At 50.2% G+C, this 19,850-nt stretch overlaps 1 protein-coding gene across 6 annotated transcripts in view; it reads right to left on the reverse strand.

The window, feature by feature from the left end:
- Positions 1-19,850, reverse strand: part of KAZN (kazrin, periplakin interacting protein) — a 1,230,044-nt gene that overhangs the window by 15,083 nt on the left and 1,195,111 nt on the right. For all 6 annotated transcript variants that reach the window (XM_513047.8, XM_016936358.4, XM_063785892.1 and 3 more), the window contains 3 exons: positions 8,666-8,871; positions 8,119-8,237; positions 1,252-1,483 (listed from right to left, as the gene is read on the reverse strand). In XM_513047.8, the coding sequence (XP_513047.3) occupies positions 1,252-1,483; positions 8,119-8,237; positions 8,666-8,871 (557 nt within the window). The remainder of the gene's footprint in view (positions 1-1,251; positions 1,484-8,118; positions 8,238-8,665; positions 8,872-19,850) is intronic.

Here is a 19,850-nt window from a genome sequence, read left to right on the forward strand (position 1 = left end):
CAAAGTGCTGGGATTACAGGCGTGAGCCACCAGGCCCGGCCCCTGCACCTCTTTTTACATGTAACTGCTGTGATCTCCCACATGTGCCTCCTTGGCAGACTGGGAACTGGGGCCAGAGTCTGTGTCCTTGTCACTCCCTGTCCTCGGCGTGGCATGGGGAAGGCACTGCTGCTGTCCTCGCTCCACTAACAGGGAGCTCCGACTTTGCCCAGAGCCACACAGTGGCACGTCTTGGAGTTGGAATGAAAACCCATGTTTGGCTGATTCCAGGTCCTCTCTCACCACCTCGCCACCGTATCGCAGGCCTCCCTGGGTCCCACAGGGACTGACCCCAGTGTTCACAGTAGGCACACAGTGGATGCTTTTCAGTGGGTGTTTGAGAAGGGGGACACAAGGCTGGATGGCCCCCTCTTCTGTCCCTCTTCTGACCCTGAATTGTTGGGTTCTGACATCACTCTAAGAAAAGTCAGCTACCTGGACTCAGCCCCACAGTGCCCAGCAGCTCAGGCCCCTGGTGACCTCTGCAGCAACCCCCCACCACCTCCCACCTCAAAGCCAGCAGCCCACCCAACAGGACTCTCAGCAACTCTGCTGCCGTGGATCAGTCCTCTGGGCCTTCACCACGCTGTTCCCTCTGCTGGGTTGCTTTTCCCCTCATGTCTTCTACTGATCCCTGGGGTTCCTCCTTGGGGTCTCAATTTAGTCGTTGCTATCTCTGAGGAGCCATCCCTGAGCCCCCTGGAGACTTCTCTGGGTTTTCTTTTTTTCTTTTTTTTTTTTAAAAATAGCAAACCCTTAAAAAATTTTATTTTAATTTTTGTGGGTATACATAGTAGGTATATCTTCTCTGGGTATTCATAAAACCCTGGGCTTCCCTCACTGGGACAATCTCCCACAATATTGGCACCACCAGCTTCCTTGTGGTTCTCTCTGGTAAGCACTTAGCTCTCCAAGGATGAGGGCTCCCATTTCCCCTGCACTGAGCACAGCGCCTGGCCCGTGCCCAATAGGGGGTTGTTGGAAAGAAGGAGGAAGAGAAGATGGCTGGCTGACTGGCTGGCTGGCTGGATGATGGCTGGATAGGTAGGTAGATGGATGGACGGATGATCAATAAATGGATGGCTGGATGATGGATGGATGGGTGGACAGATGGATAGATGGGTGGTGGGTTGACAGATGAACAGACAGTAGATGCCAAGAGGGGAGGGGTGGGCAGTGGAAGGCACCCCCACCCTGTGCCCTGGTCCTCACCTCCCTGCTGAAGTTCACTTGGTACAGCAGCTCGATCCCCAGCAGGATGCTGACCTGGTGGAACTTCTTGGACACGTTCAGGTGCTTCTCCAGGTCTCGCTTCATCAGGGAATTCAGCATCCGCCCATCAACCAGGTGGTTCTGAAAGGCCTGGGAGTACTGGGACAGGCCAATGTCATTCAGCCAGGCCTTGGCCACCCAGTGATGGTCCAGCTCGGCAGCTTTGGACAGGCTGGGGAGGAGACATAGCCAGAGAGTGGATGGGTGGGGAAAGGTGGCAGAAACAGACGGATGGGCGGAAATGGGTGGAGATGCAGAGAGAGGAAAAGCAATGGGGTTGGGGGAGGACCAAGAGAGCCACAGAGACAGACATGGACAGGGACGAAGCCGAGATCAAGAGGAAAAAAGGGAAAAAAAGGAGACAGAAAGGGCAGAGATGGGGAAAGAGGTGGATGGAGGAGGGAGACAGAGAGAGAGAAAGGGACACAGAAAGACAGAACAAAGAGAGAAAGAGACAGAGAAGGAGAGAGAGAGACATTGAGAGAAAGGAGCAGAGGGAGATAGAGAAGAACAAAGAGGAAGAGGCAGAGAGAGAGAGAGAGAGAGAGAGAGAGAGAGAGAGAGAGAGAGAGAGAGAGAGAAAGGCCGAGACTCAAGAACAGAAAGGGATCAACAGAGAAACAAACGGAAGGGAACAGGAAGAGAGAATCCCACACTCAGACGCAGCGAGGGTGAGAAGGCGCAGGGGCGGGGAGCAGAAGGGCCATGTGTGGCAGGAGGCTGCACTTCTGGGGACCCCGCCCCTCCACCTAAGCCCCCCTCATTTCCCTGGGGGCCTCCACAGCATCCCAGAGACCCACAAAGCCTGGGCTTGGCCCACCTGATCGGCGCATCCCTCCCCAGTGCTCTGCGGTCTGTTTTCCTGTTTCAGGGATGTTGGGTGTCCACTCAGGTGTGCCAGGCAGGTCCTAATCATGCGCGAAGAAGGCAAAGCTGCCGTCCTCGCTCTACAGATGGGATGCTCCAACTTTGCCTAGAGCCACACAGTGGCCCATCTTGGAGTCAGAATTAAAGTCCATGTTTGACTGATTACAAACCCTCTCTCTTACCACTGCACTGCCAGGTCTCAGATTTCCTTGTGCCCCACATAGAAATGACCCCTGTACCACGTATACAGCAGGTGCACAAGTGCTTGAATTTTCAAGCCGGTGAATGTGTGACTGTGCCTGGCTGTCATTCCGCTGCTCGCCACACAGTGGCAGCCTTGCAGAAGGAACGAGGATCACCGCATCCCACCTGCAAGGGACTTTGCAAAATGCCCCAGGTCTGACAGGTGGGAGAGCGCTGGTCTAAGTGGGAGGTGCAGGGGGCCACGAAGCCATCAGTATGTGAAAGGGAAAGTGGTGGGCTTGCAAAGCCACTCCACCCTGCTCCTGGGGCAGCAGCCAGAGACAGCTTGTCATGCCACCCTCCTGCTGAGGGTCCTGGGTGGATCCTCTCTGTCCTTCCTGCCTTCATGCCTGGATATGCATTCAGCATCCCGTGACCACCCTGCTGGGGTACATGCTGCCATATAATGGGCTCCTCTTCCCTCCTAACCCCTTCCCCTCTTTCTCCAGGCACTCCTGTCTCTGTATTACCCATCTCCAGGGCTCTGGAAGGCACCCGTGAGGGAGGGCTCCCAAATTCTCCACTCTCTTCTGAGCATCTAAGCTCTGAGCTCTTTTCTGAGCTCCTCTTTCCTCTCTCAGCCTCTAGCTGTCCTCTTAACGCTGCCTGGCTGTCACAGATGTGTCATACTTAATGGCTCAGTTGTTCCCCTTCACTGTCACTGTCACCGTCACCCAGGGGCCCTTCTCTGTCACCCAGCTCCCAAGCTGATAGCCCGTCCTTGTCTATCGGTCACTCTGGTCAGTGCATCCTCTGTCCACTTCTCTCCTTTCCCAGCTCTAAGCTGCAGGCATCTCTGGTGTGGGTTTCTGCCACTTTCCCCGGCTGCTCCCCGTTTCCTGCCTTTGCTTCCCTTCTATTCCACATCCCCCAGGACCACCAGGGGGTCCTTTTAAAATGTCAGTCTGATCATGCACTCCCCTGCTTAACACTCTGTGGCTTCTCTTTGCAGGAGTAAAATCGCAGGTCCTTTGAATGGTCCACAAGGGTCACCTGCACTGGCCCTGGCTGACTTCCCCTCCCCCAACGCACATGGGGCTTGGGGTCCTGGGGGCCGTTTCCTGGAGGCACTGAGCTCTTCACCCCCCATTCCCCTCCCTGGCCGGCCCCTTGCAGCCCTGCCCAGGGCTCACCCCTCCTCATCCCTTGGGCGTCAAATCTCCCTTTTCTCTGAATTTGCTGTCTAAAGTTGCCCCCAAGTCTGCTCACTGTCCCTAGCGCTTTCCTTCAAAGCTCTAATCACATATTGAATCTAAGCAATTGCTGGTTTGTCCACTAATTTATTTTCTCTCTTCCCCACCTTAGCAGATAAGCTCTGTCAGGACAGAAACTGCGTTCACTGCCAAACAGCACAGTCTACGTGCACAGTAGACACTGATTGAATGCTTCCTGGAAGAATGGCTAAGAGAAGGATGGGCTTGCAGCTTGGCTTCACTCTCCTTCCCTCTGCCCATCAGCCTCCCAGAACCACTTGGGTCCACCGGGACCCCCTTGTCTCCGGGCCTGTCCTCTACCCCGCCCTCTTCCCCCGGTGAACTCCTATGGACTCTGCAGAGATGTCTGGTCTCCCGGAAGCCTTCCAAGATGTCATGCTGGGTCAGGAGCCCTTCTCTGTGTCCAAAGCCCCTGGAAGTCCCCATCTCTGCACCAGTCACATTGTGGTTCATGGTTATGCATCTGGCCAGCTGCCTCACTGGACGGTCAGCTCCTGGGGGGCAGGATGGGGTGTGGCTTATCTGTGAATGTCCAGGGCCCCTTCAGGCTCTGAGTTCACACTCACCAGTGTTTGTCTCATAGTCGAATGTGTGGATGACAGAGCAGTGCTGGGTGAGCGGGTCATCTGCCCCAGTCCACCTGGAGGCTGAGCTGGAGCTCCTGAACTGGAAACTTCTGGCCCAAGACAACCTCCCTTCTAGGATGAAAAGGTCCTGGGGCAGTCCCCCTCCCAGTCCCTCAAGGGCCGGCCTCAGCCTTGTTACAGGACGGTTCTCTCGGGCAGGAGCTGGAGCCCACAGCCCTCTGAATCAGATGCCACTGGGCCAGATTTGTCACTGATGAAGACTAGAATGGCCTCCTCTCCTCTCTGAAGCAAGAGTTTGGTCAGCAAATCAATGGTGCAACAAGAGTTGGGGTGGAGAGCTGGGGAGGGGGCACCCCACTTAACCTACTCGAGAGGGGCCCATCCATAATCAGCAATCTCCATCTGCATGCCCACAATTAATGTGCTCCTGCCCTTCAGAAATGTTCTCTTTTCATTAACGGTGTCCCCATGGGGCCGCAGCTTGGCGATACGTTCCCAGCTGTTGGTTTGAGCTATTTATTGTAAGAGCCCAAGTTGAATAAAACAGCATGATTTTAAAAGGAATTCAGACATTTTATAAAATCTGTCACTGCCCCGTCCCTGAACTGGAGCCGGATTAGACTCTGAAATCTGAGGATGGCACAAAATTTAGATATTGTCTGGGTCACGGCACAGCACGGAAAACGGGAGGCTGTTCTGGCTCTATTACTTTTTAGCTCTGGGACCTTGAACCTCTGGGTCTCCGTTTTCTCCTCTGTAAAACGGGGAGAATTGCGCTTACCTCATGGAGTTGTAGGGACTAAAAGAGAGGAGAATGCAAAACCCCTAACACAGGGTCTGGGACACACCTCGTGTTCCATAAATAGTAGTAGTAGTAGAAGCTGTCATTGTTCTTGTTTTTAACAAAAAGGCAGCATGGGACACTGGAAAGGCAACTGACTTTGAAGTCAGGTTTTTTGTAGTGTGACTTTATGCTCATGATTTCTCTGCATCTAATTTTCTCCAACTTTATTTTTCAGACGGAATTTCATTCTTGTCGCCCGGGCTGGAGTGTAATGATGCAGTCTCGGCTCACTGCAACCTCCGCCTCCTGGGTTCAAGCAATTCTCCTGCCTCAGCCTCCTGAGTAGCTGGGATCACAGGCACACACCACCACGTCTACTAATTTTTCTATTTTTAGTAGAGACAGGGTTTCACCATGTTGGTTAGGCTGGTCTCGAACTCCTGATGTCAGGTGATCCACCTGCCTTGGCCTGCCATAATGCTGGGATTACAGGTGTGAGCCATCGTACCCGGCCTTCTCCATCTTTAAAATGGGAGTAAGCATGTCTATCCTGCATTGATGTTGTGAGGGTAAATAAAATGATATCCATAAGGTGATGATGGGTTGGTAAGGGGTTGGTGGGTTTTGTCATTGGTATTTTGTAGATAAGGTGACCAGTCCCAGAGAGGACACCATCATGCCCATGGTCACACAAGATGTCATGGCTGAAAATGTTCTCGAAGATGAACTCATTTAGAGTTCTTACCCCCGAGTCCATGGAGCCCTGAAAGTGGGTGGGCCAGAGAGTCCCACCCACCAACCCAACGCAGTGAAAAGTTGCGAAGTTTTGTGTATTTTTTCTAGAGAAAGTGTCAAAAGCTCTTATTAGATTCTTAAAGTGGTCATGATCCTCAAAAGTTTAAAAACCACTGTCCTAATTTAACTCCCTTCACTTCTCAGGTGGGAAACAGTCCCAGAGAGGGCAAGGTCATGTGGCAAACTGGAGACAGGCCAGATTCCCACTGAGAGTAGAAAACTCAAAATAAGTCCTCTGCCTCCTCCAGGAAGCCCTGGGGGTGTCTAAGGGTGGGGCTCCACGATCCCTGGGACCACAGACTCCTGGTTCCTGGAGGTTAACATGGTGCCACTGTTAGGGATTAAATGTTTCCCTCTGCCATGCCCCCCACCCAATTCACATGCTGAAATCCTAACCTTCAATGTGATGGTATTTGTGGCTGGGGCCTTTGGGAGCTGATTAGATGAGGTCATAGGGGTGCCCTTCATGATGGGATTATTGTCCTTACAGGAAGAGACCAGAGACATCACTCTCTCCCCCTCCCTCTTCCTTCTTCCCCATGTGAGGACACAGCAAGAAGGTTGCCTTCTGCAAGCCAGGAAGAGAGCCCTCCCCAGGTCCCAACCATGCTGGCATCCCGATCTTGGACTTCCAGCCTCCAGAACTGTGAGACGTAAGTTGTTGTCTAAGCAACCCAGATGGTGTCATTTTGTTATGGCAGCTCAAGCAGACTAAGACAGCCCCATTTAGGGGCTGTGTTGCGCAACACACAAGTGCAGGCCATGCTGGGGGATGAGGCTGTCGGGGGCAGGGGCTGGGCAGGCCGCACCCCTGGGAGGCAGAGGACGGTGGGGACATCCTCCCCCCATGCATTTCTTCTCTTCAAAATCAAAGTGGCTTTTAGTGTTTTTGTTTTTCTGCCCTTGCCCCCATTACAAAAGTAATCTATGAAAAGAAAAGAAGAAAAGCTTATCCCCATTTAGGGGGAACCCAGGCAGTAGCCCAGACTCCTGAAGTTTTTGAAAGATGAAGCAGTCATCCCCACCCTGTTCAATGAACACAGGCAGTGTTTATGGACCCTGCCGGGTGTGGGGTAAGGGGGCAGGAGGGATTTCCTACTTGGGTGACCAAAGATGGTGAGGGGATTCGGGGATGGCTTTAGGGGATTCCTGGATGGAACTGGTTAGGAGGTGGGTGCTGGGTGTAAGGTGCTTTTGGGACCCTCAGGAAGGAAAGCCCAGCAGGGGTTGCCCTCATGGCCCCCCTCCCCATCCCTCAGCCCAACCCTGTCTCAGACGAGCCAGCATCCTGATGGTGCCAATGAGGCCTGGCACCTTCTTGCTCTGAGTCGCTCCCTAAGTTTCTGATCCAGTCTCACCTCAGTACTTCCTGCCACCCTAGAGTCATGCCGAGGGCCCCTCTCCTGCACACATATGGATTTGGTTTTCCTGCTTCCAAACCAGCCGATTTTCCACCCCAAACCCTGCTTCTAAAAAAATCCCTAAGCTGCTTCTGCAAATGACAGCACACACCACCAGGTTTGATTAACTAACTACACAAAAATGATGGAGAAACCAGTGAAGGACATAATTATGCAAAACAGAAGTGTCAGATTTACAAAGCGAGTTCTTCCCCTCTCCACATTCTCAGAACGGGGTGGGGCGGGGTGGGGGTGGGGGTTCCTTCCCTTTACCCTGTAGCTGCCCCTGCTCAACAAATTTTGCTCACAGAAAGCCGGGAGAGAGGCAGGCAGGCCGGAGGCAGAGCAGGAGTGGTATGAGCAGTGGGGATGGGTGGCCTGCGGGGGTACACCTGATGAGAAGGCCCTGCAGCCATCCCAGGTATGCTTGCTAAGAGAAGCCCCCTCCACCTGGCCCGCTCCTCTATGGGAGAGGTTTCACCAAGCCCACTCATGCCTACTTGATCTCTGCCTGCCTCGGCTCTGCCTTGCACCGTTCTTCCTCACCGTGTTATGGCAAGAGCCAGGAGCAGACACCATGGCGGCCCAGTGTGCAGAGCCGCTTGGGCTGGTCCCGGAAGGCAGAGGAGTGCTGGGGGGCTCGTGAGGTTCCCGCATTGGTTGGGGGTGTACTAGGGCCTTTGGGGCCTCTCGTCTTCCCCATGTGTCTGTCTTTCTACGGAGGGGGCTGGCCCAGAGCAGGGCTGGGGTATGCCCAAGCCCCCTCATCAGGGGCATCCCCGGACCATCTTAGTCACACCCTGATGTCCCCCACCACGTGGTTCAGCCCACAGTGCCCCGCTCACCCCACCTGTGTGACCAAAGGCCTCAGGATGACTTTTTCTCTCCTCCCCCGGGGCCCCTCGTGCTGGGCTCACCTGCGGCCTGCCTCGGCATCACGGTAGTCCTCGATGGCCAGGCGCAGCTTGCGCCGGTGCAGGGAGCTGCACACCCCAAGGCCCAGCTGCAGGTCCTCGTCACTCAGGCTCAGCAGCACCTGCCCCCGGGAGGGAGTGTCATATGGGGGCTGGGACAGCTGCCGGCGGGGTTCCTGCCCTAGAGGGGGTCTGTTGACATGGGGCTTCTTCCCCATCTCCTGCCCACCTTTCATACAGTGGGGTCAGGGCACATGGAAACCTCTGCAACTCTGATGTGGGGCGGAATCCCTGTTCAGGCAGAGGGAGCCCTTTCCCTTAGGCAGGTAAAGGAAACTTGGGTGCATTGTCAGGATGAGGCAGCTGAGGGCTCTCTGCCTTGCCAGGGAGGCACAATGAGCAGGTACATCAGAGGCTGATTGCATTGGCTAGCTCCTAGATTGCACCTTCTCCTGACTCCAGGGTAGAGTGGGGGGCAGGCCAGCTTCTGGGTACGTAAAGCTCACAGAGGGCATGGGTGGCATCCCATAGGGGGCCCGGAGTTGCCTACCTTCCCGCTCTTCACGTTCTCCGTGCAGGCCTTGACGTACATAGGCATGGCCATCACCACCTCCAGCCAGGCCTGGACGGTGCCCGCCTTCCAGTGGGACATAGGGGTGGTCCTCACCAGCTCCACCTGCTGCAGCCGGTCCATCTGCTCCTCGCCTTCCGACAGGCTGAGGCTCTGCCGCGTGGGGCTGCACTGGCTGTCTGAGTCTGCAACACACAAGTGCAGGCCATGCTGGGGGATGAGGCTGCTGGGGGCAGGGGCTGGGCAGGCCGTACCCCTGGGAGGCAGAGGGTGGTGGGGACATTCTCCCCTCCATGTATTCTCTTCAAAATCAAAGTGGCTTTTGGTGTTTTTGTTTTTCTGCCCTTGCCCCCGTTACAAAAGTAATCTATGAAAAGAAAAGAAGAAAAGCTTATCCCAGAAAAAAATAAAACAGAAAATGAAGATCACCCCACGTGACTGTGAAAGGAAAATAAATCTTGGGACCCCAAACTCATTAAGCCAAAGGGAAAAGTCAAGCCGGGAACTGGGTCACACAAACCTGCCTCCCCGTTTTGATTCCTAAATAAGATGAACTGCTACACACCTCCCTCATATTTTGCCCACAAGGAAATTCCTGGTGAGCTTGGAGATATTTACCCTAAAGCATTTCTGTTAAAATTCACCATGGCAATGTAAATGGATAGCTTATCTTTACACAGTATTCACCCCTCTGCTCACCTGGCACAAATGCATATCTGATTGTTCCCCTGCCTCATTTATCTTTATCTTATGTAAAAATGTCGATTTCCTGCATGTTCCCCATCTGTCTATGTTACCTTATGTAAAAATGCAGATTCACTGGGCCAGACAAAGGCACGAATGATTATTGTCCCCCACCCCCCTCTTACATGAAACTGTGTACTTCTCAATATCCTTTCCCCTTTAAACCTGGAGCCCTCAAAATCATCTTCGGAGAAAGGCACAGACCTGTCTCCTGGGCGCGCGTCCTTAACTTTGACAAATACACCTCCTAAAATGACTGAGACCTGTCTCATCATTCTTCTCGATCGACACCACCTAGAGACAGCAGCTGTTAAATACTCTTTGGGATACAGAAAAGCCACACTTACAAACACACGCAGACCCGCTTGCTTACGGGGTGCGTGCATTTGAGGTGTGTGCATTTGTGATATGCCTGTTCACTTTCGCTGTGGAGGAGACTGTTCCATCTCCACAGAGACCTGCGGTACCTTTTGACCGCGCGGGATTCATCAGAAGGAGGCTCCGTAATTTATTTCACCTCCTACTGATGGGCATGGCGGTTGTTTCCAATTTTTCACTATTGTAAACAACACAGCGGCAGTCGTCTTTGGGCAACTGGGTGATTTATTTTCGTAGGATAAATGGAACCCAGCTCCATTCCTTAATACACTGAAAGCTGTCTCTGGAATGGCCCTCACAGACCAAAAAAAAAAAAAAAGTTCATCCACCAACATTTTCTAACCCCACTCTTCTGTATATGGTTGGTTGCATCAATGCCTGGTAAATATGAAAAGTTCAGGTTACAGAGACTCAATTGAGAGGGGAAAAGAATCTCTCTAAAACAGGGTTCGATAAAAACCTAAACAGGCCGGGCACGGTAGCTCATGCCTGTAATCTCAGCACTTTGGGAGGACAAGGTGGGCAGAATGCTCGAGCTTCAGGAGTTTGAGATCAGCCTGGGCAACATGGTGAAACCCCATCTCTACCAAAAATACAAAAAAATTAGCTGGACGTGGTGGCGTGTGCCTGGGGTCCCAGCTGCTCAGGAGGCTGAGGTAGGAGGATCTTTTCAGCCAGGGAGGCGGAGGTTATAGTGAGCCAAGATCATACCACTGTACTCCAGCCTGGGTGACAGACTGAGACCCCATCTCAAAACAGAACAAAACAAAACAAATAAACACACACACACACACACACCCAAACAGACAAACTCAATACCATGAGAAACAACAAGTATTTAAATATAACTCTGACTGGCTGGGCACAGTGGCTCATGCCTGTAATCCCAGCACTTTGGGAGGCCGAGGTGGGTGGATCACCTGAGGCCGGGAGTTCAAGACCAGCCTGACCAACGTGGAGAAACCCCGTCTCTACTAAAAATACAAAATAAGCCTGGGTGGTGGCGTATGCCTGTAATCCCAGCTACTCGGGAGGCTGAGGCAGGAGAATCGCTTGAACCCAGGAGGCGGAGGTTGAGGTGAGCCGAGATTGCGCCATTGCACTCCAGCCTGGCCAACAAGAGTGAAACTCCGTCTCCAAAAAAAAAAAAAAAAAAAAAAAATCAAAAAGACCCCACAAAACCTCTCATTAGAAATGACCCTGCTGAAATTCAATATTATAAATCATTACAAGGATGTAAAAAAAAAAGCTTATCCATCCATAAAGACAGGACACAACATTAAAACAATAGGTGATAAGTCTACACAAATGTTCATAGTTACTGCCTTTGTGTGCTGGGGAGAATATGGTTATTTTCTTTTTGTTGTATGTCTCTGTATTTTCAAAGTTCCCTAGTAAACATGTATAGTTTTGTACTAAAAACTTTGGAAAAATTAAATACTAGGAAGCAATATGAATGGTTATTGATGAGAGTTTGTTTGAAGGAATGACGCTCCATTCATATGTTGGAATATGTGCAATGAATAAAAAGTCCTGTCACGGGAAAACATCCACCACCTATTGCCAAATGAAAAAGGAAAACATGGCCGGGCGCGGTGGCTCACGCCTGTAATCCCAGCACTTTGGGAGGCAGGTAGATCACGAGGTCAGGAGATCGAGACCGTCCTGGCTAACACGGTGAAATCCCATCTCTACTAAAATTACAAAAAATTATCCCGGCGTGGGCGTGGTAGCACACGCCTGTAGTCCCAGCTACTCCAGAGGCTGAGGCAGGAGAATCACTTGAACCTGGGAGGCAGAGGTTGCAGTAAGTCGAGATCGTGCCACTGCACTCCAGTCTGGGTGACAGAGCAAGACTCCATTGCAAAAACAAAAAACAAAAAACAACAAAACACGGCAGGCGCAGTGTAACCCTGACTGTGGTTTAAAAATTATATGTAGATGTAAAGTGTATAATTATTATATACACGTGTGTGTATACAATATACTAGGTGGAGAAAATCTAGTATATAAAAATATGTAAAGTACTAGATGGATCAACATGAAAAGTCTGTCTCTGGAAAAGAAGTGATAGGTAATTGTGCGAGTGTGTGTGTGAATGTGCCCGTGTGAGTGTGAGAGTATTTGTGACTGTGCATACTTTTCTGTCTCCCGTTTTCTGCATTGACTATATTATGTTTGATATGTAGAAAAAAGCCTAGAAATCTCACTTTTTCAAGTTACAAACCCCCTCCCCACAAGGCCTTCCCTCTCTCCATTTTAAACTCCTTGAGGGACTCTTTGAAAAGGACTGTATCCACCTGGTGACCACACACTCATCCATCATCCCCATCTCCACCAAAACCTGTCTCCCAAACACCTTGTGCCTCAGTTTCCTCCTCTGTAAAGCTAACCCGGTACCATTCTCTGCTGCCTGCCTCCTCTGTGGGCTGCCGTGAGGACTCAGCGGGGGTGAGTGTGACGGGGCTGTCCGTGCTGGGACAAGTATGGGTTGAGAGGTCACTGCCAACATTATCACGTTTCCCTTCTCAGTGAGCCTAAGCCCTTTGTTTTTCCCAAGGAAATGGCAGAGGTTGCAGAGAGCTCTGTGCAGGTCACCCGTCTGAGTGGCCTCCTGTTGCCATGGTGCCAGGAATGCGGAAACGGCAGCAGCTGCCTCTGCAGCCCCGCCAGGGCCCCACCTTCCTGCCAGGTGACAGGGCTGTCAGGCCGGGGTGCAGGCCGGCAGCCAGTGCTGGTGCCCGGCTCCCACGGACCGGCATGGCTTGCAGGGAAGTCTTTTGGATCAGGCACAGGACTCCAAGTTCTATAGGGATTGGAACAGGCACTGAAACACGGCATCCTTCCTGGATGGGAAAGAGCTGAGAGCCCCCGGGAGGCCTCCAGCCTGGCTGGCTTCACTCTGTTTTATTCTGCTAGCTGAGTCTCACCTCTGTTATGTGCTTCTGGGAAGAGGAGAGGTGATATGTGGCCAAATCTGGTTACCCAAAGTTCCAAGACACGGCCCCTGTCATCCATTTGGACCAGGCTTTGGAGTTGAACAGACCTCAGCATCAGGCAGATTCCTTGAAGCCTCCGTTTCTCCATATATAAAATGGGAATAATGAGAATATCTGCCTCGTAGCTTGAAATGAATGTTATAAACTCTGAATGCGAAGCTATGGGGGTGTGAAAGTTGCAGATACCAGGGTGAAATCACTTTTGTCAGAACCAGAAGAATTAGAGCCGGGAAATCACGAAGGAGGGGAACTCATGCGTGCATGTCTGAGATAAGGACCGTCTCAAGGACTTTCTAAAATAGCCCCCAAGAAATTCCTTCTTCAGGACTGCAGCAATTCAGATAAGATGTTCTCCAAAGAACACTGCCCAGTAACGTCGTCTCCACCAATGAACTGACGCCAACTCTAGCTTTGAGCCTCTGCAGCCAATGAAGTCTGTTTCCAAGCAGCTTATGTGAACTTCTCTCTCTCTCTTTTTTTTTTTTTTGCCAATAAAAGCTTCCCTTTTCTGTCCCCTCTCCAGACGCACCTATGGCTTGCCACAGCTATGCTTCCAGAGACTAATCCATTTATGCTTACTCCCAAATACATTCATCATATAGGAGATATTTTTTTCTGATGTCTGTTTTTTCAGGCTGACAGTAGGCACTTAGTCAAGGCTGGCTATTGTTGGCAATAAGGGGCCCCTCTCCTGGGGCTTGGGCACTGTTTGGCCACACCTAGAGTTTAGCTGCAGCCGCTTCCTTCCCACTACATTCCTGGCTACAGCTTTGGTGCCTTCAGAGGGAACAAGTCCTCCTGGTTGTCCAGCCTGGCAGGGCAGAAATTCACTGTCCCTGCTGGACTCTCGCCTGGTCAAGGTGGGAGGGGTGGGGCTCTCAGTGAGGTGAGGGTGGATCTGTCCGTTCTGTGCCCAGGTGGGTGGGTGGGGGGTGTCTGCAGCCCTTGGCTACGTCTCCCCAAGAAAGGGAGCTAAAGGAGCATGGGAAGGAGAGAAAGGAGATGGGAGCAGAAGTTGGCTGCTGCTCCTGAGTCCCCCAGAAGAGGGGAAGGTTCAGAGAAGAGGGTTTGGGGAGAGAAAGGGTGTCCAGATGCAATAAAGATGCGAAGGTAAATTGAAAGGAGGAGAGGGAGAGAGGGAGTCGAGGTCAGAGAGGAGATAACAGATACGTGGACAAACAGAAAAGGCAAACGTCTGGTGTGCAATGTGAGCGTGTGTGTGCGTGTGCCTGTGTGTCTTTGTGAGTGTGTGTGGGTTATTTATTTTCTGTAGTGAACAGGCCTCAGGGCTGTGAGGGGAGCTGGCTTTACAGCTCGCATTATTTATGGAGTCCAGGCCCTAGGAATGCCAGAGGCCAGGCTGGGTTCATGTGCGCAAACCACACATTTTGGTTTCTGCAAGACAGCTATTCATCGCCCCTATTCACCACCGCCTCCTTCTCCCCCACCCCTGAGGACTGAGCGCCAAGGAGACGACGTGACAGAAGGGCTTGGGAGGAGTCTAGGGGGGCCTTGGGGTCATAAACCATTAATTAAAGGCAGTTTCCAAAATGCAGGCATTATGGGGCCAGATTTTATGTCCGGATTCCATCAATCCTGGCTTTTATTTCCCTCCTTCTCAGTCTTGAGAGCGGGAATAACTCATGTTGATGGCCAGGCTGCTCAGCGGAGGGGCTGCCGAGTCACGGGTGCTGGCTGAGTCCCTGGTGGAGTCTGAGAAGCTACCACTAAAAGGCAGTCACTTGGGATCCTTCCAGAAACTAGAAAGACTGTGGACTTTGGAACGAGAGGCTGTGCATCCTTCCACCCACCCCAACACATATGCACGCATGCACACACCCCCCCACAGAATGTTAGTACTACTGAGTGTGACCATTGAGGTCTCCCCTAAATGAGGCCTTACAGAGGCAATTGTGTTGGCCCAGCATAGAGGTCAGCAGACTACGGCCTCCTAGGCCGAATCCAGCCCTCCCTCCTATTTTTCTAAATAAAGTTTTTATTAGATCACAGCCATGCCCATTTGTTTATTTATTGTCTAAAGCTGCTTTCAGGCTACAATGGCAGAGTTGAGACGTTGAGACAGGCCCACAAAGCCTAAAGCTTAAAGCCCACAAAGTTTTTTGGCCCAGTGCAAAAGACCACATAGAGAAACGCCTGGCCTAGAGGTTCAGAGGCTGGCACTGGAATATGGGAGCCCTGGGTGTGAATCCCAGCTCCGTGGCTTATCAACCAAAAGATCTCATGGAAGCGTTTTACATTTTCTCAACCTTGGTTTTCCCCTCTGTAAAATGGGGATGATAAGAACGCTTAATCTCACAGGATGGTGTGAGGATGAAATGAAATGATGTGTGCAAAGTGTTCAGCCTTGTGTCTGACATAGAGTGGATACTCAGTGACGGAGTGGAGGCCTCTGTCCCCTGCAGGCCCATGTCACTTACTGTCCAGACTGCTCTGTCCAGTACAGCAGCTACAAGCCACATGTGCCTACAGAACATGTAATGTGGCTAGCTCACATTGAGAAGTGCCTTAAGGGCTGGGTGTGGTGGCTCATGCCTGTAATCCCGGCACTTTGGGACACCGAGGTGGGTGGATCACCTGAGGTCAAGACCACCCTGGCCGACATGGTGAAACCCCGTCTCTACTAAAAATACAAAAAAATTAGCTGGGCATGGTGGTGCATGCCTGTAGTCCCAGATACTTGGGAGGCCGAGGCAGGAGAATTGCTTGAACCCAGGAGGCGGGGGTTGCAGTGAGCTGAGATCACGCCACTGCACTCCTGCCTGGGCAAAAGAGTAAGACCCTGTCAAAAAAAAAAAAAAAAGAAAAAAGTGCTTTAAGCATAAAACACATACTGGAGTTTGAAGATGGTAGAAAAAAAAAGAATGTAAACTATTTCATAATCATTTTAATTGATAACATATTGATCATATTTTGGGTATACCAGTTAAATAAAATATATTATTAAAAGTCATGTCACCTGTTCCTTTTTACTTCAAATGTGGCTAATAGAAGGTATAAAGTTACACATGTGGCTTGCATTAGTTTCTACTGGACAGAGCTGGTCTGGATGGAAGATTATTTTTTTCTTTGGTGTGTTTTCTCATTCCATTTCCCCGCCTCCCTCCGTTGGTTTGGAAGTTAAGCTTTCTCTGCTTCTAATTTTAGTATAGTAGTTGTAGTTCTCAAAGTGTGGTCCCTGGACTAGTAGCATCAGCAGCATCTGGGAATTTGGTAGAAATGAAAATTCTAGAACTGTACCCCAGATCTCCTGGAACAGAAACTCTGGGGGTGGAGACCAGTGGTCTGCTTCAAAACCCACCAGATAATTCTGAGGTATTCTCAAGTTCTAGAACCACGGCCTTAATGATTACCCTTGAAAAGTCACTATACCTATTTACCTTAATAAAACCTAGAGTTGTTCAATATCCTAATGCCATCCTAAATAGTAAGAATTATTTAAAATATATTAATTCTGCTCACTCCTCCTGACTTCCATGCTACCACATCCAGGATTTTAATTCTATCCTCTTTTGAAACCCCATAATTTAGACATTGTCACGATGATTATTTTATACTGATAACGTTTGCTTAAAATAATTGACTTACATGTTTACCAATTTCTTTGTTCATCATGTCTTCTTGTACCTCAGACCTTCCTTCTGGAATAACTTTTCTTATTCCTGAAGAACATGGTTTAAAAGATTTTTCGATTACAAGTGTTTTGGTAGTTAGCTGTTACAAACTTTTGCCTATCTGAAGAAAGTCCGTTTTACCCTTGTGCTTCAAAGGGTTTTGCTGGGAACACGGTTTTAGGTTGAGAGTTTGCCTTTTGTTTCAGCGCTTTGACGATGTTGTTTCACGATCGTGGGTCTTCATTTCTGCCATAGAGAAGTCCACTGCAAGCCTAATTGTTCTTTCATTAGCTACTTTTAAAATTTTCTCTTTGTCAGCCAGGCGCGGTGGCTCATGCCTGTAATCCCAGCACTTTGGGAGGCCGAGGCAGGTGGATTACCTGATTTCAGGAGTTCGAGACCACCCTGGGCAACATGGTGAAACCCCGTCTCTACTAAAAATACAAAAATTAGCCGGGCGTGGTGGGGGGGGGGGGGTGGCGCCTGTAATCCCAGCTACTTGGGAGGCTGAGGCAGGAGAATCGCTTGAACCCAGGAGGCAGAGGTTGCAGTGAGCCGAGATCGCACCACTGCACTCCAGCCTGGGCAACAGAGCAAAACTCTGTCTCAAAAAAATTTTTTCTTTTTGTCCTTGGTGTTCTGAAGTTTCATTACAATGTGGCTGGATGTGGATATTTAAAATTTATTCTGAATGATATAATTGTGCTTCCTGTATCTCTGGACTCCTTATTTTGAATATTCTGAACCATTATCTGTTACAATATTACCTCTTTTCCATTCTCTCGGTTCTCTCCTTCTGGGACTCCAGTTAGATATAAGTTGGACTTTCTAATTCTATTTTTTCCTATCTTGTGACCTAGTGCTGTCCAACAGAACTTTCTGTGTTGATGAAAATCTGCTATAACCTTCACTGACCAATAGGATAGCCATTAACCACAAGTGGTTATGAGCTAATAAATGTGGCTAGTGGGTGGTGCGTGGTGGCTCACGCCTGTAATCCCAGCACTTTGGGAGGCTAAGGCGGGAGACTTCCTTGAGCCTAGGAGTTCGAGACCAGCCTGGGCAACATGGCGAAACCCCATCTCTACCAAAAATACAAAAATTAGCTGGGCGTGGTGGCAGGTGCCTGTAATCCCAGCTACTCAGGAGGCTGAGGCAGGAGAATCGCTTGTACCTGGGAGGTGGAGGTTGCAGTGAGCCGAGATTGTGCCACTGCACTCTAGCCTGGGTGACAGAGTGAAACTCCATCTCAAAAAAAAAAATAATAATAATGGCAGAGCTAAAATGTGGCTGGTACAACTAAAGACCTGAGTTTTAGTTGTATTTAATTTTAATTAATTCAAATATAAATCTAAGAACATGTGGGCTAGTGGCTACTGTATTCGATACAGCAATTCCTCCTTTAGTTTTCATCTCATCTCTGTGCGTTGCATTCTTGGTAATTTCCTTAGGTCTTTTTTTCCATTTTTTAAATTATCTCTTCACCTATTTAGTCTGCTGTTTAACCCACCCTTTTATTTATTTTTAATGTTATCAGCTATATTTTTTCATTTCTAAAACGTTTTATCTTTCAAGTTTTCCTGGTCTTGTCAGACAGTTTCCTGTTGTTTGCTCATGTCTGTGATTTCATCTGACATTTCCTTAAGTATTTTATGCATAGTATTTAGTATTTTGTATTTGGTATTGATAATTACTATACCTGAAAAGGCCTTAGAGGGTCTAAATTTGCTATTTGTTTTTGCTGACTTTCACTCATGCTGAACACATATTTGATCTTAATTTGCAGGAATCTTTGGGTCTAAATAGCAGATGCCTTTCTCCAGAGAGGATTTACATTCACTTCTACTGGGGTGGGGAAGAGAAGAGGAGTGGGGATGAGACCCGGGTCCAGGGGCCACTTCATGCCCCTTTGAGAGACTCTGGTTGAATGACAGCATCTCTGGCTCTGTTCTTCCACTTTGCTATATCCCAAAATGTAACCCCCTGATAACAGTCCTGATAGCAGCATTTGCCTCTAGGACAACCTCAGCTTTTGCCTTTGGTGATCACTCACTGCTCCTGTTCTGGTGTTAGCTTACAGCTTTCGGTTTTTGTCTGTAGACGTCTTGGGGATTTCCCTTATTTTCTGTGAGACCAGGAATGCATTAAAAAGTATGTTTCATTCCAGATTTATTGGTTTTGTAGAGGGAGGCCCTTCCGAATATGTCTTCCCCCAAGCTGCCCTGAGTGGCTGTCCCTCTGGCTGTGTGCACTGTCCACCCAGCACACTGCTTCCTGCTGGCACTGCTGTGCATGGCCTGTCCATCTGCCCTGCCACAAAGTGATTGCCGAGGTCATCAGCCAAGTCTTTCCATATTTGTATTACCAGGGCCTGGTATATGGAGATGTCCAATGTCATCAGTGATGGGAAAAGTCCAGGTTATGGGAAATACCATTTCCTTTGCCTTTCCCCCCAGCTCAGCCCTTCCCTGTTCTACTTGTTTTGACATCCAAGGAAGATGATACCATTATTCACTTGGATATTCCTTTGGGAAGCCTCAGTTTCTCTTGCCTTCCCCCAGGAATAAAGGGGCAAAGGGCACATTTCAGATGGGAAGTGAAGGCTCAGAGGGGTCCCCCGACGTTTCCAGCAGGCTAGTGTGGGAGCTCTGCTTCAACCCCGAATTCCCCACCTCCCAGTGTAGAAGAACCTATGTGAGCAGCCATCTCGCCTGTTCTTGAACGCCTGTGCTTGGTTACATAACATTGGCAAGGATTGCTCAAACTGGCAAGAGGCAGGATGGTGTGTGGGGTGTGGGAAGATACTCTCAAAGGCTGGGAAATGGCTCCTGGCCCTGCCTGCCAGGCTGGGGAACTTGAAGACAGCCATGACTCAGAGTGAGAGACAGACAGAGAGAGAGACAGAGAGACAGGCCTAAGCACCGAGACAGACTTGATGGGATCCAAAGGCCTGTGATCAGGAAAGACAGGCCGATGTTCACATGGGTGTTGCCACTGAACTTGGGGCTCTGCGTGTCTGTCCATCCTTTGGACTGCTCTACCAAACCGTACAGTGCCTGCATATTCATTCTATGACCAGAGACACTCATGCCTAATGCTTACTAAGCTACCGGGGACAGGTGGCATGGAAAGGCGGGATGGAAGGATGGTAGACTTTGGCGGGGGTGAGCCCTGGGCTGGAGTGACACAGGCAGCCTGGAGCCAGAGGTGATGGCCGGACAGGCCCAGTGCACCATTCACCAGTGCACCATTCACCAGTGTCTGGTAGAAGCTTTGAGAAGGTTTTGCTATGTACTACTTTCCACCATTTTTGCCCTGAAACTGTCCCCGCTCCACCTAGCCTGAGGTTGACATTTGCAACTAAAAGGGGCTGCACAGGTTTGAGTCCACATGCCTGTCTAGGAGCCATCC

This window comes from Pan troglodytes, chromosome 1 (genome assembly GCF_028858775.2).
Source record: "Pan troglodytes isolate AG18354 chromosome 1, NHGRI_mPanTro3-v2.0_pri, whole genome shotgun sequence".
Taxonomy (NCBI): domain Eukaryota; kingdom Metazoa; phylum Chordata; class Mammalia; order Primates; family Hominidae; genus Pan; species Pan troglodytes.